At 40.3% G+C, this 20,292-nt stretch overlaps 1 protein-coding gene across 1 annotated transcript in view; it reads left to right on the top strand.

The window, feature by feature from the left end:
- Positions 1-20,292, top strand: part of LOC118526483 (sodium/glucose cotransporter 1-like) — a 60,345-nt gene that overhangs the window by 12,479 nt on the left and 27,574 nt on the right. The window contains 3 exon segments of the mRNA XM_036077737.2: positions 7,067-7,171; positions 8,808-8,913; positions 9,947-10,027. Of these exon segments, the coding sequence (XP_035933630.2) occupies positions 7,067-7,171; positions 8,808-8,913; positions 9,947-10,027 (292 nt within the window).

Raw genomic sequence — 20,292 nt, 5'->3', positions numbered from 1 at the left:
AACCAGTCAGTAAAGACAAGGAGGTAACTGCTTCCTCAAATGCAAAGACAGTAATACAAAATTTGAGGAACATGAAAAATCAAGGAAACATGACACCACCAGAGGAATAGTTTTCCAGTAACCAACTCCAAAGAAACAGAGATCTGAAATCTGTTTGACAAATAATACAAAATAGTTGTTTGAAGGAAGCTTGGTGACTACAAGAAAACACAGAAAGACAATAAAATAAGGAAAACAATATGTGACGGAAATGAGTAGTTTAACAGAGAGATAGAAATCATGAAAATAAACAAATTCTGGGGTGGGAGAATACAATGGATAAAATGAAAAGTGCAATACAGAGCATAAGTAGCAGACTGGATCAAGCAGAAGAATCTATGAAGTAGAAGACAGGTCATTTGAAATTATTCAGTCAAGAGGACAATGAAAGAGTTATGAAAGCCTATGAGACTATGGGATACCATTAAGAGAAACAACCCACACATTACAGGGCTCCCAGAAGAAGAAGAGGAGAAAGGGACAGAAAGTTTATTTAAAGAAATAACTTCTAAAATCAGGGGAGAGATTTGGATATCCAAGATCATAAAGATCATAAGTCCCCCAATTTCAACCCAAAACTATATTCTCCAAAACACATTATAATAAAATTGTCTAAAATCAAAGAGAAAAAATTAAAAACAACAAGAGAAAAAAATCCTCACATACAAGGGTACCCCCCATAATGCTATTAGCAGATTTCTTAGCAGGAGCCTTGCAGACCAGGAGAGAGTGGGATGATATATTCAAAGTGATAAAAAAAAAAAAAAAAAACTACCAACCAGGTATACCTTATGTGATAAAGTTGTCCTTCAGAAATAAAGGAGAAATAAAGACCTTCCCAAACACACAGTAGCTGACGGAGTTCATCACCACTAAAGCTGTCTTACAAAAAGTGCTGAAAGGAGTTCTTCAAGCTGAAATGGAAGGGTGCTAATTAGTAACATGAAAATAAACCTGATACCTGATACATGAAAATACCCTGATAAAGGTAAGTATATAGTCAATTTCAGAGTAGTAAATATTATAAAATGATGGTATGTTAATCACTTAACTCCAGCTTAAAGGTTAAAATACAAAAGTATTAAAAATAACTATAGCTACAATTATTTGTTAATAGATACATAATATAAAAAGTAAATGGTGACATCAAAAACATGAACTGTTGGGGCGGGGAGTAAAAGGGTACAGGTTTTGTATGTGATCAAAGTTATCACCTTAAAATAGACTGTTATATCTATGAGAAGTTTTATGTAAACCCCATGGTAACCAAAAAGCAAAAAGTTACAAAAGATAAATAGGAGGAAATGAAAGCATACTGCTAAGGAAAATCATCAGTTCACAAAGGAAAACAGCAAGAGAGGAAGAAAATAAGGGAATTACAAAACTACCAGAAAACAATAAGATGGCATTAGTAAGCCCTTATGTGTCAATAATTACTTTAAATATAAATGAATTAAATTCTTCAATCAAAAGTCACAGAGTGGCTAAATGGAACTGAAAATTAACATGGTGACTATCATTGACAATACTGTATTATATACTTAAAAGTTGCTAAGAGAGTAAATCTTGAAAGTTCTCAGTATTAAAAAAAAAAAAGATAATTACATGAGGTGTTGGATATATTAACTAACCTTACTGTGATAATCATTTCACGAGTATATGTATATCAAATCGTGTTGTACACCTTAAATTTACACAGTGTTATATGTCATTACATATCCATAAAGCTGGAAAAAAGAAATAAAATGTATGCAAAAGTGCAAAAGCATAAGAATAGCAAAGATACTCCTATCAAAGAAAAATAAGGATTGCCTTACCAAATATCAAGACTTACTATAAAGCTGTAGTAATTAAGACAGTATGATATTGATAAAAGGATAAAAACATTAACAAGTGAAAGAGGAAAATAACCCAGGAAGACTCATATATATGGACATTTGATTTATGATATCAGTGGTACTGCAGATCACTGAGGAAAGGAGGGTCAATTGACTATCATATGAAAAAGATCAAACTGGATGCCTATTCACACAAAAATAATTTTAGATTGATTAAAGACTTAAATAGGAAAGGTAAAAGATTTTAAACTTCATAAGGAACTACAGGATGTCTTTGCGTCTTTGAGATAAAGAAAGATTTTAAAGTGAGATGGAAAAAGCTTAAATCTCTGGCTGACCACCAATGTATTCATGCATGCATGAGAACCCAGGGAACCAAAAAAAGACAGAAACTAGAGGGAGCTCTACCCTGCAGAGACAGAGCTGCACCTGTGAGATCTGTGACTTTATAGTGCCTAGGACTGAGTACATTCCCCAGCCCACACAATGTAGGCAGTGGATAGCAGAAGTCTTGCTCATAACAGAGGACTGACAAAACAACATGAAATTTATGTGGGAGCTCTAAAAACAAAGGTACCAAAGAGAGGATTAACCTCCAAATCTGCATATAAATTCTGCACAAAACCCTGACTGACTGCCAGACTACTCAAGTGCAAGGAAAACCTCTAGACCAGGCTAAATTAGCAGCAGCTAAAAGCTTAAAAAAAAAACAAACAAAAAAAAAAACCAGAGACATCAGCTGCTACACACTGCAGGATGGGGGTGGGAGGTGGGATGGCATGAAAGATGTTGCAGTTTGAATCCAGGCGGATTAATTGCCTACAAAAACAAGAAACAGCAATCCTCAGAACAAAACAGATTCTAGAATGCAATATCATATGATTGATGATGGCCAGTCTGCAACCAAGAATAATTAGACATATAAAGAAATGGAATTATAAATGTGACCCAGATTTCAAGAGAAAAAGCAATAAATAGAAACACTCTGACCAGGCTCAGATGTTGATTTAACAGACTTCAAACCTACAATTATAAATACGTTCAAAGAAGTAAAAGAAAGTGTGATACCAATGAATAAGCAAATAGGGCCTCTCAACAGAGAAACTGAAACTATAGAAAAGAACCAAATGGAAATTCTAGAGTTGAAAAGCACAGTAGCTGAAATGAAAAATTCACAAGAGGAGCTCAACAGCACAAACAAGATGGCAAATGAGAGAAATCAGTGAACTTGAGGATAATAGGAATTACCCAGGAGAAAGAACAGAAGGGAAAATATTTAAAGAAAAAGGAAGAGGGCGCCTGGGTGGCTCAGTTGGTTAAGCGACTGCCTTCGGCTCAGGTCATGATCCTGGAGTCCCTGGATCGAGTCCCGCATCGGGCTCCCTGCTCGGCGGGGAGTCTGCTTCTCCCTCTGACCCTCCCCGCTCTCATGTGCTTGCTCTCTCTCATTCTCTCTCTCTCAAATAAATAAATTAAAAAAAAAAAAAATCTTTAAGAAAAAGGAAGAAAACCACAGAGACCGATGATAAAATATCAAACAGTCCAACATGCATGTACTTGGTATCCCAGAAAGAAAAGAGAGAAAGAGGCAGGAAAAAAATTTTTTGAAGAAATAATAACTGAAAATATTCCAAGTTTGGAATTTACTGATATAAAAAGCTTAACAAACACCAATAAACACACAAAAAGCTACACTTAGGTTTACATCATAGTCAAACTGCTAAAAGCAAAGATAAAGAAGAAATTTTGAAAGAAGTAAAAGAAAAAGAACACATTACATGCAGGGGAGAAATGGTACAGTTAATGGATAAGACATAGATGGAAGATATAATGAATATCAGGTATAATGGAAGCCAGGAAATATTTGAATGACATATTCAAATGCTGAAAGGAAGAAAAATCTGTCAACCAAGAATTCCATTTCCAGCAAAAGTACTCTTCAAAAATGTAGATGAAATGTATATAAATAGCAAATCATTATTTGTACACCTGAAACTAATATTTATATGTCAATTTTACCTTAATTTTTAAAAACTTAGTGCAAAAAAAAAAAAAAAAGAGGGTGACTAAGTAGGGAAAGATTTCTCAACTAGGACACAAAAAGCATAAACCACACACAGAGGAAGAAATTGATGTGTAGGACTTCAAAATAAAATTTTAAACTTTAACTCTTTGAAAGATATTTTTAAGAAAAAGAAAAGTCAAGCTAGAGATTGGGGGGAAATATTTTTAGAACATATTTACAATAAAAGACTTACATCCACAATATGTATTTTGTCTATAAAAAAAACTCTTAAAACTCAGTAAAAAAAAATTTTTTGAATAGCTGTTTCACCAAAGAAAATAGACAAATGGCAAATAATCACATGAAAAGATGCTCACTACAACTGATCATTAGGAAAACACTACATAAGATAAGATACCACTGTACCAGAATAGCTAAGAGGAGAAAGACTGACACTAGCAAGAGCTAGAAAGGGTGTGGGGCAACTGGGACTCATACATTTCTCGAGGAAATGCAGAATGGCACAGCCACGTCTGGGAGGACAGTTTGGCAGTTTGCTCACAAATTAAACCTGACCATCCAGCCAATATTTCCCTAGATCTAGAGCTTTACATACCCCGGAGAAATGAAAACACATGTCCACACACAAATTTGTACGTGAAGCTTCATAGCAGTCATGTTCCTACTAGCCAAATGTAGAAATAATCTAGAGCTGCAGGAGAGTGGACAAACAGCACACAACGTGGTATACCAAGCAACACTAGAAAGGCATTCTGCAACCATGTGGCTGAGTCTCAAGAACATCAGGCCAGTGAAGAAGCAGGACATTAAAAAGTACATAGTATATGATTTTGTTTATTTAAAATTCTAGAAAAAGCAAATCAGTGGGGACAGCTGATACTGGTTGTCTGGGACCAAGGGTGGGGTGGAGGCCTTGATTGCAAATCCTAGGGGGCTCTGGGGGGGCTGTTAAGAATGCTTAATATTTCGAGTATGGTGGTGATTACATAACTGTGTACATTTTCCCAAATGCATCAAACTTTACGCTTGAAATGGGAGAATTTTACTGAATAGAGCTATCCTGAGACCCAGCAATTGCACTACTAGGTATTTACCCAAAGGATACAAACATGATCTGAAGGGGCACCTACATCCCAATGTTTATAGCAGCAATGTCCACAATAGCCAAACTATGGAAAGAGCCCAGATGTCCATCGACAGATGAATGGATGAAGAAGATGTGGCATATATACACAAAGGAATATTACTCAGCCATCAAAAAGGATGAAATCTTACCATTTACATCGACATGGATGGAACTGGAGGGTATTACGCTGAGTGAAATAAGTTAATCAGAGAAAGACAATTATCATATGGTTTCATTCATATGTGGAATTTAAGGAACAAAACAGGGAATCATAGGGGAAGGGAGGAAAAAATAAAATAAGACGAAATCAGAGAGGGAAACAAACCATGGGAGACTCTTAACTATAAGAAACAAACTGAGGGTTGTTGGAGGGGAGAGGGGGGAAGGACGGGGATAATTGGGTCATGGCCATTAAGGAGGGCATGTGATGTAATGAGGACTGGGTGTTAAATGCAACTGATGAATTACTGAGCCCTACATCTGAAGCTAAAGATACACTAAAAGTTAACTAATTTAAATAAAATAAGTTAAAATAAGTGGAAAACAATTTTTTGTTAAAGATTTTATTTACTTATTTGAGAGAGAGAGAATGAGGGAGAGAAAGTGCATGAGAAGGGGTAGGGAGAGGGAGAAGCAGACTCCCCACTGAGCAGGGAGCCTGATGTGGGACTCGATCCTGGGACTCCAGGATCATGACCTGAGCTGAAGGCAGGTGCTTAACCAACTGAGCCACCCAGGCGCCCCAAGTTGAAAATTTTTAAATATTTGTAGAGAGGCATTAAAAATGTGGAAGGCTTACTTGCCCTACAGCCTAGCATCTGCAGTGGTGAAACCATAAGCCCAGGAAAATTACCTCAGATTGGGACTGCATATTGGGATAAGGTCTTTAAAGAAGTAATTAAGTTAAAAATCAGATCATTAGGGTGGGCCCTAATCTAGTAAGACCTTATAAGAAGAGAAAATTTGGACAGAGACATATACAGAGGAAAGAGGGAAGGAAGACACAGGAGATGACAGCCATCAACAAGCCAAGGACAGAGGCCTGGAATGGCCCCTTCCCTCATGGGCCCCGGAAGGAAACAAGCCTGCTGACACCTTGAACTTCCAGCCTCCAGAACTGTGAGACAGTAACATTTCTATTGCTTAAGCCCTCGGTCTGTCACACTCTGGGACGGCAGCTCTAGCAAATGAATTCAAGCCGCAAGTGTAAAACAGCTTAGAACATCACTGAAAAAGAGCCATATTTGGCAATATATGATTAAGAACCAAACAGAAGGTGAAAATATTAAAGTCCTAGGTGTTTAGGAGAGGACACGTGGTCCCTGTGAAGCCCACAGGTAAGTTTTCATAAAGCAGATGGAATTTGAGGTAGAACTTAAAATAGACACATGTGAGCAGGTGGACGTGAGGATACTCAGGACAGGCGGTGGAACAGTATACATTTAACTATTATTCATTCACCTACCACGAGCCAGGCACTGTGCCTGGGTCCAGGAACCTAATGAACAAAGAGGCACGCTCCCTGCCATGGGGTGCCCACAGCCCGAGACAATGGAAGTCAAAGTGAACAGGATTGTTGGGGACAGCCAGCACATGCACGAGAGCATGGGCACAGAGGACCTGGTCCAAGAGCTGTTGAGTCAAGTTCTGTCTCTCCTGAGCACTTGTTACATTTGTAGTATGTGATAAGGCATTTGCTTTTGCTGTGCGGATTATTTCATAAAAGTGATTTGTCATCGTTAGACCTGTTCAGTTAGCTGGATTTCCTTCTGCATTCAGGAGATTACACAGAAAGCTAGGTTCCAGGCTTCTTGAAGACAGTACTATTGCTTCTCCTTTCTTATTTCCCCCATCCTAACAAGTGCCATGCAGTGTGAAGCCAGAGTGGATGACCCTGCCCCATCTTCTATTCCTGGGCTGCTCCTACCATCAGCTGTGTCTCGGTGACGACCAGCATATTGTGAGCAAGGCACATCCTTGTGGGCCCGCCTCTTCTGGCACTCTGCCTGGTGGTGACTTCTCTTGGTGCTTGTACAGGTGATGACAATGCCAGAATATTTGAGGAAGAGGTTTGGTGGCTTTCGGATCCAGCTCCTCCTCGCTATTCTGTACTTATTCCTCTATATCTTCAATAAGATCTCGGTGAGTTGTGTAAAAGCCAGCCCAAGAGACGAAACAAAAGTAAACAAAAATTCAGTGGGCAGGACAGTACTAGATTGGTCTCAGCAGTTCACCCTGGGGCCCCATAAGTTACTTATGGCCTCTGCTGTGTAAGCAAGAGGAGAGAAAAAAATAGCTTAATAATACTTGCAAAAAATAAAGGCAGAGGCGTCTTGTTTTGTCCCAAGCCTAGGTTATAGGTCCCTCCTTTGTATTTCTAGAGAACCTTGGGCTTACCTGTGTCATGTCATTAGGTGATGTCACTCCTCTGCTTAAAACAATCCAGGAGTTTTCCACCACCCTTACAAGAAAACCTAAACCCCTTGCTATGATCTGTAAAGATGTCCTGTTCTTGTCCCTGCTCTCGGCCTTGTCTCCTAGTCTCCTCCCTTGTTCTCACCAGGCTCTGGCCACACTGCCTGCCTTACTGTTTCTCAAACCCAGCAAGGTTATTCCCTTTTGAAGCCCTTAACACTTGCCCTACATTGTGTCTGGAATGTTCTTCTCCCAGATTTTTTAAATATCACTTCCTTGGAGAGGCCTTCCATGAGTGTGTCCAGTCAATCTCTACTCCATTACTGGGTTTTTATTTTCTTTGTAATACTTGTTACCATGTGAGAGTAATTTATCCATTTCCTTGCTTATTATCTGTCTCCTCCACTTCAGTGCAAGCTTCTCGAGGCCCAGGGCCTTGCCTGGCTTGTTCACTACATTACCCACTGTGCTGAGAAAATGATTAGCACTTAAGGTACTTGACACATGTTTTGGGGTTTTGTTTTGTTTGGTTTGGTTTGGTGACCGAATGAGTGTCACTTACCACACTCTGCATAGAAATTGCCTATTTAGTCTCTGTCACTAAATATAAGGTCCCTGAGGACAGCAGTTGAGTCTTAGTAACTCTTGTGTCTTCTGAACCCTATTGAGTATCTACTATGTTGGTGCTCAGTAAACATTTGGTGAATAAATGGATAGATGAATGTTGGAGGATCTCTGCCCATTATATCCCTAGTTTGTAGACCACAGTAGCAAAGTTACAGATTAGCCAGTTAAATGATGTGCACATGCTTTAAAATCAGTGCCAGGTAAGCCAAGGATCAACAAATCTGTCCTGCAGGCCAATCAGCCTAGTGTTCTCCTTTGTACAGTCCTTGAGCTAAGAATGGTTTTTTACAGTTTTAAATGGTTGTGGAAAACAGGGACAGTATGTGGCCTGCAAAGCCTACAGTATTTACCATCTGGTCTTTTAGAGAAAAAGCTTGCCAGCCCCTGATGCATGAGCTGTCCCCTTTGCCGTTTCCCAATGGCAGAACTGTAGGAACGGCTCTCTCTGGGCACACTCCCTGCTCCAAATCTCCAGGGACGAAGAGGCTAAGTTTCGTCTGAACTGAATTAATTGGATTAACCCAAGCCCTAAAGGTGCTGACCTTGCTGAACTCATGGAGTACAAGCCTTTTTGCCCAGCAGAACTTGGGTAGACCTCAGCCCATGTCCATTAGTGATGGAGTGGATGTGCTAACCATAGACCACTTCCTGCAGATGGCTTCTAGGGTCTTTATGATATTGCTGTTGAATGAGCTGGAAATGAAAATGCAGCCTGTTGCCTTTGTACTCATTTCAGGTGGAGATCTGTACTGGTGCCATGTTCATGAGACTGGTTTTGGGGCTAGATGTCTACCTGGCCACCATAGTCTTGCTGACAATTACTGGCATTTATACCATCACAGGTGAGGTTACTGTAACCACACACATATTTATATTGACACAAAAGCTCTCCTTCTTATAGTGGACTGCTAGTAGACATTGAGGCAGGGGGTCTCCAGCTTTTGCATTTTCTCTAAGTCTGTAGATCACATTGCTAGGCCCCAGGGGGTGGAACAGTGAAAATAATTGTGGTGGGGTGCCTAAGTGGTGTCCTACCTCTAGAAATCAGGTCAGGTCTGTGGGGGCTTTCCAAGAGCACTGGCAAGGATGGAAGTGAACATGTTTGGGGTGGGCCACGGCCTGACACTACAGGCGGCCAGGTAATGGAGTAGAAACAGAAAGGGAATGAGGGAGAGGCAGCAGCTAGAGGCCTCCTGGTAACCTGGTCAGGCCATCAGATGGGATCTTTTATGTGGGCGGTTCTGTCCCAGAGTCTCTGCCTAGGTTTTGAGAGTGGAGCTCTCATCAATTGTTTTTTCCAGCCACAGTGCAAATCTTGGATGCTGGTGAGTGTCCCTGGTAGTTCACCACTGTCTGAGGGGGGAGAAACAGGGTGGGGAATGGAATGCACTCAGTCAATGGCTGTCAGTGCACAGGGGAGTGGAAGCTGGGGGTCTCTTCCCAGGGGACATTTGGTAATGTCTGGAGACATTTTTAGTTTTCACAACTGGGGGGGTTCTACTGGCATCTAGCAGGTAGAAGCCAGGGATGCTACTAACCGTGGCTTCCAAACGGAGATTTTATGATTAAAGATGTACTTTTTTCTTTAGGAAAACTACCAGCTTTTCATCCATCCAAAAAAGGGGAAGTAAAGGGAAATTGGGACATAGAAGGGCAAGATAAGAATCCAACAAAAGATTGTGAGGGATATTAAAGAGAGAAAATAGGACGTACAAAGATTAAACATTGTATTGTAAGACCTACAGACTTAAAGGTACAAAAGGTGTGAATGGAGCAATCTGGGAGGAAGCAAGGATGTAGAATAGGGACACAGAAGTGACTTTCAGCAGAGAGTCTCAAATGTGGCTTTTGTTTCTTTTTCTCCTACCTATTCAGGTGGTTTTGCAGCTGTGGTTTATACTGATACCTTCCATGCTGTTGTTATGGTTCTGGGATCACTCTTGTTAATGGGCTTTGGTAAGTCAATCTTGGAAGACTGGGCACCATGAGTGGAACCTTTGAATCTGATTGTTGCTGAGGGCCACTCCAGCACCTTTGTCTCACAGATGACGAGGCTGAAGCCCTCAGAACCCAAGAGCATTGTCTCAGATCACCCAAAAAGTTGGGGATGGGCAGTGGGGGGGAACTTCTGCTCACTTCAGAAGACAGAAGAGTCGAGAAATAGGAGTGACAATGAAAAACTCTAGTGCTTTGGGACAGTGTCAAGTGGCCCACCCCACTCACCCCCACCTCTGTGCCTCTGTCCATGCTCTTCCTCTCTAGTTAGAAGCCCCTCTCCTCTTCATCCATGTGGTTAAATCCACCCATCAAGGTCAACAGAAGATCCACCTCCCCCCCAAAGGTGTGATTCTATGATTATTCCATCTACATGTCTTTTCTCCTGTGGACTCACATCACTACCACATACCACTTAGTATTTTTGTGATACATATCTTGATTGTTCATTGATTGTGTCACATAAGAAATTATACCTCCTAGCTCCAAAACTTCTTAAGAACCAAAACCATTGTATCCTGCACATAATGTGCAGTCTGAGGCACATGGTAGGTGCTTATTAAGTAGTAAGAATGAAAATTATAGGGGGGAAAGATGGCGGAGGAGTAGGGGACCCTATTTCAACTGGTCCCCGGAACTGAGCTGGATATCTACCAGACCACTCTGAGCACCCACGAAACCAGCCTGAGATGTAAGAAGATCTGGATCTCAACAAACAGAATATCGCAGGCGGTTGGTTTTGAGGTACGAAGCGGAGAGCTGTGATCCTGCGGGCAGATATCGGAGGATAAACGGCGGCGGGAGGGTGCCTGGACGTGGGGATCGTACACCGCCGGTGAGTGACAGCCTCGCGCACTGTGGACGGGGCACAGACTCGCAGACCTGTAGCGTCAGGAAAGGACTTTAGGGCAGCCCCTGGGGTGGAGGACCAGACCGGCGGGGTCGCGTGCACGCGAACCGCAGCCCCCCGGACAGAAACCCGGAGCGACGGTCGCGCGCACACGAACTGCAGCCTCCGAGACGGAAACCCGGTGCACTGGGGTCCCGCCGGTGAACTGCAACCCCTGGGGTGGAAACCCCAAGCGGCGGAGTCGCGCACACGCGAACTGCAGTCCCCGGGACAGGACCCCAAGAGACGGGGGCGCGCGCACGACCTGAGAGCGGCTGGTGGTTTTAGAAGCACAAAGGGCAGAGACATGCCCCGACCTGGAGGCAGGACTGGGGGTGCTGCAGAGGGGCGCACAACCCAGGACGCTGCAGTTTATAGCAGCACAGACAGAAATGGAGACGGTGTGGCCTGGAGAGCTCACTGAAGAACAAACTGCGGTCTCTCTGCTCTGAGGCAGAGGGTTGGAAATGGTCTCTTCTGCTCTGACTCGCGGAAGAGACGCAGAAAGCCGCCAGGGAAAGGCGCCAGAGAACAAAAGCCCCAAAGACTGATTCCCACTGAGCCCATCCCCCGCTACAGGGGCGCAGGGCAACTCCGCCCAAACAGGGTTGTCTGAGTAACAGCGCGGCAGGCCCCTCCCGCAGAAGACAGGCTGGGAAAACAAGAGGCCAGCAACCCTAAGGTCCCAAGAAAACAGGTGCATCGTGCTTGGGTTCTGGTCAATAATTTGGACTCTATACATTCCCTCAAACACCCATCAACAGAATGACTAGGAGGAGGAGCCCCCAAAACAGAAAAGACTCAGAGATTATGACTTATGCTGCAGATTTACAAATGGATGCAGACATAACCAAGATGTCAGAGATGGAATTCAGGCTAGCAATTGTGAAGACAATGGCTAGAATGGAGAAATCAATTAATGGTAACATAGAGTCTCTAAGGGCAGAAATAAAAGGTGAATTGGCAGAACTTAAAAATGCTATCAATGAGATCCAATCCAATCTAGATAATCTAACAGCTAGGGTAACTGAGACAGAAGAGAGAATAAGCGATCTGGAAGACAGTATAATAGATAAAAAGGAAAAAGAGGAGGCCAGGGAAAAACAACTCAGAGTCCATGAAAATAGAATCAGAGAAATAAGTGACACCATGAGGCGTTCCAATGTCAGAATCATTGGAATGCCGGAGGGAGTGGAGAGAGAGAGAGGGCTAGAAGATGTATTTGAGCAAATCGTAGCTGAGAACTTCCCTAATCTGGGGAATGAAACAAACATTCGAGTCCTAGAGGCAGAGAGGACCCCTCCTAAGATCAAGGAAAACAGGCCAACACCCCAGCATGTAATAGTAAAACTTACAAATCTTAGAACCAAGGAAACCATCTTAAGGGCAGTTAGGGGGAAGAGATTCCTTACGTACAGAGGGAGGAACATCAGAATAACGTCAGACCTATCCACACAGACCTGGCAAGCCAGAAAGGCCTGGCAAGACATATTCAGGGTACTAAATGAGAAGAACATGCAGCCAAGAATACTTTATCTGGCAAGGCTTTCATTTAGAATGGATGGAGAGATGCAGAGCTTCCACGACCGGCAGAAGTTGAAAGAATATGTGACCACTAAGCCGGCCCTGCAAGAAATATTAAGGGGGGTTCTATAAAAGGAGAAAGACCCCAAGAGTGATCTACAACAGAAATTTACAGGGACAATCTATAAAAACAACGTCTTCACAGGCAACATGATGACAGTTAATTCATATCTTTCAATAATCACTCTCAACGTGAATGGCCTAAACGCTCCCATAAAATGGCACAGGGTTGCAGACCGGATAAAAAGACAGGACCCATCCATATGCTGTCTACAAGAGACTCATTTTGAACCTAAAGATACATCCAGACTGAAAGTGAAGGGATGGAGATCTATCTTCCATGCCAGCGGACCTCAAAAGAAAGCTGGGGTAGCAATTCTTATATCAGACAAATTAGATTTTAAACTAAAGTCTGTAATAAGAGACACAGAAGGACACTATATCATTCTTAAAGGGTCTATCCAACAAGAAGTCTAACAATTGTAAATATCTATGCCCCCAACATGGGAGCAGCCATCTACATAAGCCAACTGTTAACCAAAATAAAGAGTCATATTGATAACAATACGTTAATTGTAGGAGACCTCAGTACTCCACTCTCAGCAATGGACAGATCATCTAAGCAGAAAATCAACAAGGAAACAAGAGCTTTGAATGATACATTGGACCAGATGGACCTCATAGATATTTACAGAACATTCCACCCTAAAACAACAGAATACTCATTCTTCTCGAGCGCACATGGAACTTTCTCCAGAATAGACCATATACTGGGTCACAAATCAGGTCTCAACCGATACCAAAAGATTGAGACTATTCCCTGCATATTCTCAGACCACAATGCTCTAAAGCTGGAACTCAATCACAAGAAAAAATTTGGAAGAAATTCAAACACTTGGAAGCTAAAGACCACTCTGCTCAAGAATGTTTGGGTCAACCAAGAAATCAAAGAACTTAAACAATTCATGGAAATCAATGAGAACGAAAACACATCGGTCCAAACCCTATGGGATACTGCAAAGGCGGTCCTAAGGAGGAAATACATAGCCATCCAAGCCTCACTCAAAAAAATAGAAAAATCCCAAATTCACCAACTAACTCTACACCTTAAAGAACTAGAGAAAAAGCAACAAACGATGCCTAAGCCATGCATTAGAAGAGAAATAATTAAAATTAGAGCAGAAATCAATGAATTAGAAACCAGAAACACAGTAGATCAGATCAACAAAACTAGAAGTTGGTTCTTTGAAAGAATTAATAAGATTGATAAACCACTGGCCAGACTTATCCAAAAGAAGAGAGAAAGGACCCAAATTAATAAAATTGTGAATGAAAGGGGAGAGATCACGACTAACACCAAGGAAATAGAAACAATTATTAGAAATTATTATCAACAACTATATGCCAATAAACTGAGCAATCTGGATGAAATGGGGGCCTTCCTGGAAACCTATAAGCTGCCAAGACTGAAACAGGAAGAAATTGACAACCTGAATAGGCCAATAACCAGTAACGAGATTGAAGCAGTGATCAAAAACCTCCCAAAAAACAAGAGTCCAGGGCCTGATGGATTCCCTGGGGAATTCTACCAAACATTCAAAGAAGAAATAATACCTATTCTACTGAAGCTGTTTCAAAAAATAGAAACAGAAGGAAAACTTCCAAACTCATTCTGTGAGGCCAGCATTACCTTAATCCCCAAACCGGGCAAAGACCCCATCAAAAAGGAGAATTTCAGACCAATATCCCTGATGAATATGGATTCCAAAATCCTCAACAAAATCCTAGCTAATAGGATCCAACAATACGTTAAAAGGATCATCCACCACGACCAAGTGGGATTTATCCCCGGGATGCAAGGGTGGTACAACATTCGCAAATCAATCAATGTGATAGAACACATTAATAAGAGGAGGGAGAAGAACCATATGGTCCTCTCAATTGATGCAGAAAAAGCATTTGACAAAATACAACATCCTTTCCTGATTAAAACTCTCCAGAGTATAGGGATAGAGGGAACATTCCTCAAGCTCATAAAATCCAGCTATGAAAAACCCACAGCGAATATCATCCTCAATGGGGAAAAGCTGAGAGCCTTTCCCTTAAGATCAGGAACACGTCAAGGGTGGCCACTCTCACCACTGAAGTGTACTAGTACTAGACGTCCTAGCAACAGCAATCAGACAACAAAAAGAAATAAAAGGTATTCAAATTGGCAAAGAAGTCAAACTCTCTCTTTTCGCAGACGACATGATACTTTATGTGGAAAACCCAAAAGACTCCACGCCCAAATTACTAGCACTCATCCAGCAATTCAGTAATGTGGCAGGATACAAAATCAATGCACAGAAATCAGTTGCTTTCTTATACACTAACAATGCAACTGTAGAAAGAGAAATTAAAGAAACGATTCCATTTACAATAGCACCAAAAACCATAAGATACCTCGGAATAAACCTAACCAAAGAGGTAAAGGATCTATACTCTAGGAACTACAAAACACTCATGAAAGAAATTGAAGAAGACACAAAAAGATGGAAAAATATTCCATGCTCATGGATCAGAAGAATAAACATTGTTAAAATGTCTATGCTACCCAGAGCAATCTATACCTTCAATGCCATCCCGATCAAAATTCCAATGACATTTTTCAAAGTGCTGGAACAAACAATCCTAAAATTTGTATGGAATCAGAAAAGACCCCAAATCACCAAGGAGATGTTGAAAAAGAAAAACAAAGCTGGGGGCATCACGTTGCCCGATTTCAAGCTATATTACAAAGCATGATCACCAAGACAGCATGGTACTGGCACAAAAACAGACATACAGACCAATGGAACAGAATAGAGAACCCAGATATGGACCCTCAACTCTATGGTCAAATAATCTTTGACAAAGCAGGAAAAAACATGCAATGGAAAAAAGACAGTCTCTTCAATAAATGGTGCTGGGAAAATTGGACAGCCACATGCAGAAGAATGAAACTCGACCATCCTCTAACACCACTCACAAAGATAAACTCAAAGTGGATGAAAGACCTCAATGTGAGACAGGAATCCATCCAAATCCTAGAGGAGAACATAGGCAGTAACCTCTTTGACATCGGCCACAGCAACTTCTTTCAAGATACATCTCCAAAAGCTAGTGAACCAAAAGCAAAAATGAACTTTTGGGACTTCATCAAGATAAAAAGCTTCTGCACAGCAAAGGAAACAGTCAACAAAACAAAGAGGCAACCCACAGAATGGGAGAAGATATTTGCAAATGACATTACAGATAAAGGGCTGGTATCCAAAATCTATAAAGAACTTCTCAAACTCAACACCCAAAAAACAAATAATCAAGTCAAAAAGTGGGCAGAAGAGATGAACAGACACTTCTCTGAAGAAGACATACAAATGGCTAACAGACACATGAAAAAATGTTCATCATCATTAGCCATCAGGGAAATCCAAATCAAAACCACACTGAGATACCACCTTACACCAGTTAGAATGGCCAAAATGGACAGGGAAAGAAACCACAAATGTTGGAGAGGTTGTGGAGAAAGGGGAACCCTCTTACACTGTTGGTGGGAATGCAAGTTGGTACAGCCACTTTGGAAAACAGTGTGGAGGTTCCTCAAAAATTTAAAATAGAGCTACCCTATGACCCAGCAATTGCACTACTGGGTATTTACCCCAAAGACACAGATGTAGTGAAAAGAAGGGCCATATGCACCCCAATGTTCATAGCAGCAATGTCCGCAATAGCCAAACTGTGGAAAGAGCCAAGATGCCCTTCAACAGATGAATGGATAAAGAAGATGTGGTCCATATATACAATGGAATATTACTCAGCCATCAAAAAAGATGAATACCCAACTTTTACATCAACATGGATGGGACTGGAGGAGATTATGCTAAGTGAAATAAGTCAAGCAGAGAAAGTCAATTATCATATGGTTTCACTTATTTGTGGAACATAAGGAATAACATGGAGGACATTAGGAGAAGGAAGGGAAAAATGGGTGGGGGAAATTGGAGGGAGAGATGAACCATGAGAGACTATGGACCTGAGAAACAAACAGGGTTTTAGAGGGGAGGGGGAAGGGGGGATTGGTTAGCCCGGTGATGGGTATTAAGGAGGGCACGTACTGCATGGAGCACTGGGTGTTATACGAAAACAATGGATCGTGGATCACTACATCAAAAACTAATGATGTATTGTATGGTGACTAACATAACATAATAAAATTTAAAACTACCAAAAAAAAAAAAGAATGAAAATTATAGCTAATATGAATCAAGTATCAGGTACTACTAGATAGCCATTTATCCATATTGCCTCATTTAATCACCACAGCCACCATGATGCATAACTGCTATCGTTATCCCTATCTTACAGATGAGGAAACTAAGTTATTCAGTTAAGTAACTTGCTCATGAGACACACCAAGAGCAGAACTCATAGCTGGGTCTCTAAACACCAAAGCCCAGTATGTCAACTAATATATTACAGTATCTGTAATGGCAGGTGCACTTACCTTAAAATGGAAGTTTCCTTCCACTAGCTAAGATAATGACCTTAGTGAGGTTGGTGTTAGACACTGCTCCATGGGTCAGAGATTGGTCTTACATAAATCTAGAAGGAAAAACTCTTGGCTCAGGTATTGAAAAATTATTGAAATGGTATGTGAATACAGTTGAAGGACTATGGCTCCATAGAGCATATTGTTGAACCCCATTAAATGAGAAATGATAGAATCAGAGTCTCATAATCCTCAGTTTAGTAAGCATTAGTGTGCAGTTACAGGGTAACTGGGGGGTTACTCAGGGGTACTCAATGCTTTATTGCTGGAACACAAAATACATGTCAGGCGTGAGCCAAGGAATTTTTTAATAAGCTGGGAAACAACGACTAATTTGAGTGACAAAACTCTCTAAACTATAAAACACACTAAGCCATTGTGTTTAATTATGTACTATTATTAAATAGTAACATTTTTTAAACCTACCAAGTTCACCCCAATAGTTGAAAATGACATCCAATTAAACTTTAAGAGCAAGTGGAATATTCTATTTGATGTTAGCAATTATATCTCTAAATAATTATATATTCTTTACTGTTATAGACTGAATGTTTGTCTCCCCCCGCCAAAAATTCATATGTTGATATCCTAACTCTCAATTGTGATGGGAGGTGGGACCTTTGGGAAGTGATTAGGTCTTGAGGGCAGAGCACTCATGAATGGCATTAGTACTCTTATAAAAGAGGCCCCAGAGAACCCCCTCACTTTTTCCACCATTTGTGGACACATTAAGAAGATGGCCATCTGTGAGCAAAGAAGGAGATCCTCATTAGACACCCAATCAGCCAGCACTCGATCTCAGACTTCCTAGCCTCCAGAACTGTGGGAAGTAAATATTCGTAGTTTATAAGTCACCCAATCTATGACATTTTGTTATAGCAGCCCAAACAGACTGACATTTTCTGAGAAATGTAATGGGATTTTTAAAATTGGGGCATTCATGTTAGTTCTTTTGGTAAGTAAGCAATTTTAAAGTAGTGGAATAATTGTTTTTCTTTTTAAAATATGTAAGAATTTATACATCCAAATGAGTGTTGTTCAAACTAGTCACCATAAAACCCCATGTATATACAATTGCAATTTTTAATTTTTAACTAATACACACAGAGGCAAACAAAACAAAAAGGTACCCGGTGAAATACTTGTTGCCCTCAGTTTCTCAGTTCAGCTCCCCAGAGACAACCAGTATTATAGTTTTGTGCATATCCTTCCAGAGATATCCTTCATATATACAATCATTGTTTTATCTATGAAATGGATACATAGGTAGAATCAAAACAAAATTTTGTGGCCTGCTTTTCCACCACTGGTACTATATCTGGGGCAAATTTCTATGTCTGTGAATAGAGATCTACTACATCTTTTTGGTTTTGTATTTGTAATAAACTTTATTGAAAAGTACCCAAGTCAAAGTTGTAGCTAGATGAAATATCACAAAGTGAACACACTCTGGTAACCAGCATCCAGGTCAAGAATTAACTTTTTGGTTCCTTGCTTTCCAAACTTAGTTTTTGTTTCTTTTTCTTGCCTTATTACACAGGCCTGTGTATTCAACACAGTGTTGAATAGAAGCAGAGACAACAGGCATCCTTGTCTCATTCCCAATTTAGAGGGAAAGCTTTGGATATTTTACCATTAAATAAATTATTTGCTGTCAATTTTTTGTAGATACTCATTGCCAGACTAACAAGTTATCTTCTATTCCTAGTTTGCTACAGTTGTTTATCATGAACAGGTTTTGAATTGCAGCAAGTGTTTTTTCCACTTCTACTGAGAAGATTATATTATTTTTCTCCTCTATTCTGTTAACACAGTGAATTGTTTTGAATGTTAACTCAATCTTGCATTCTTGGAATAAACCCAGCTTATTGAGGCATACCCCAAATTCTTCTCTAGAGTGGCTGTATTAACTTTTGTTCTCAGCAATATATGTGAGAATATGTGTTCCCTAGCCTTTCATCGTTGTTCATGGTGTTCAAGACTTTTTAAAAATTTGCCAAATAGGTGAAGAAGAAAAAGTATATCATTCTTGTTTTAATTGGAAGTTCCCAGATACTGGTGAGGTTGAACATCATTTCATATACTTAGTGGCCATTTGTAGTTCCTCTTTCATGAATTACCCATTCGTATTCTCTACCATATTTCTTCTGAGTAGTTTCCCTTGGCTGTCAGTGTATAGGAGTTCTTTATACATGACACAAATTTCTTCTTTAAGTCTAATTTTTAACTTGATTTCAGTCATATAAATTTTAAATTTTGAGGTCAAATTTATCAACCTTCCTTTTCTTTTTTGTATCTTGTCTAAGAATATACTCCCTAACTCATAAAGATACTCTGTTTTTTTTCTAATAACTTTGTACTTTTGTATTTTACCTTTTTTTAATCCACATGGAATTCATTTGTAGAAGTGCCATGAGGTATCTTATTGATTTTATGGTCAGTCAGTATTCTTTCATTGACTAGTTTTGACTCCAAATGATTCTGAACACATTTCAAAACTCAAGTTTGTATCAAAGGAGCATGGTTTAATATGCCAAAATAAAAGGGTTTTTTTAGTTAAGTAAATGGAATTATGGGTGTTTTTGTGCCTTTTAAAAAATATTTTTCTTTAGGGCACCTGGGTGGCTCAGTCAGTTGAATGGCCAACTCTTGATTTCAGCTCAGGTCATGATCGCAGGGTCCTGGGATCGAGCCCTGTGTCAGGCTCTGGCACTCAGCAGGAAGTCTGCTTAAGGATTCTCTCTCTCCTTCTGACTCCCCCACTCACTCTTTCTCTCTCTCTCTAAAACAAGTAAATCTTTAAAAAATATTTTTTTCTTTAATGTTAAGCTTGTATAACATTTAGGATATTGAGAGATAAATGCCATAGACTATGAAGAAATTTTCAAGTATGACATTTTATAAATATTTTAGTATATGTGCTGCCGAAGCGAGCACGACATTTTATAAATATTTTGTTGGCATTGTAGGAAAGTGAATATTAATTTGTTTTAATCAAGATTCTTAAGAGAGCTTGTGATAGAACTTTAGTTCAAAACTAGTATAAGCAATAAGTACCTTCTTGGCTCATGTAAGTAAAAATTCCAGGGGCACACTACCTTCAGTGATGGCTAGATCCAGGGTTCTGAATGCACCAGGTAGACAAGAGAGCTTCAAACTGTTAAACTAGCTTAGAACCCTAAA

Source organism: Halichoerus grypus, chromosome 13, assembly GCF_964656455.1.
Source record: "Halichoerus grypus chromosome 13, mHalGry1.hap1.1, whole genome shotgun sequence".
Classification (NCBI taxonomy): Eukaryota; Metazoa; Chordata; class Mammalia; order Carnivora; family Phocidae; genus Halichoerus; species Halichoerus grypus.
Note: the sequence above shows the minus strand (reverse complement) of the source record. Positions and strands in the feature narration are given on the sequence as shown.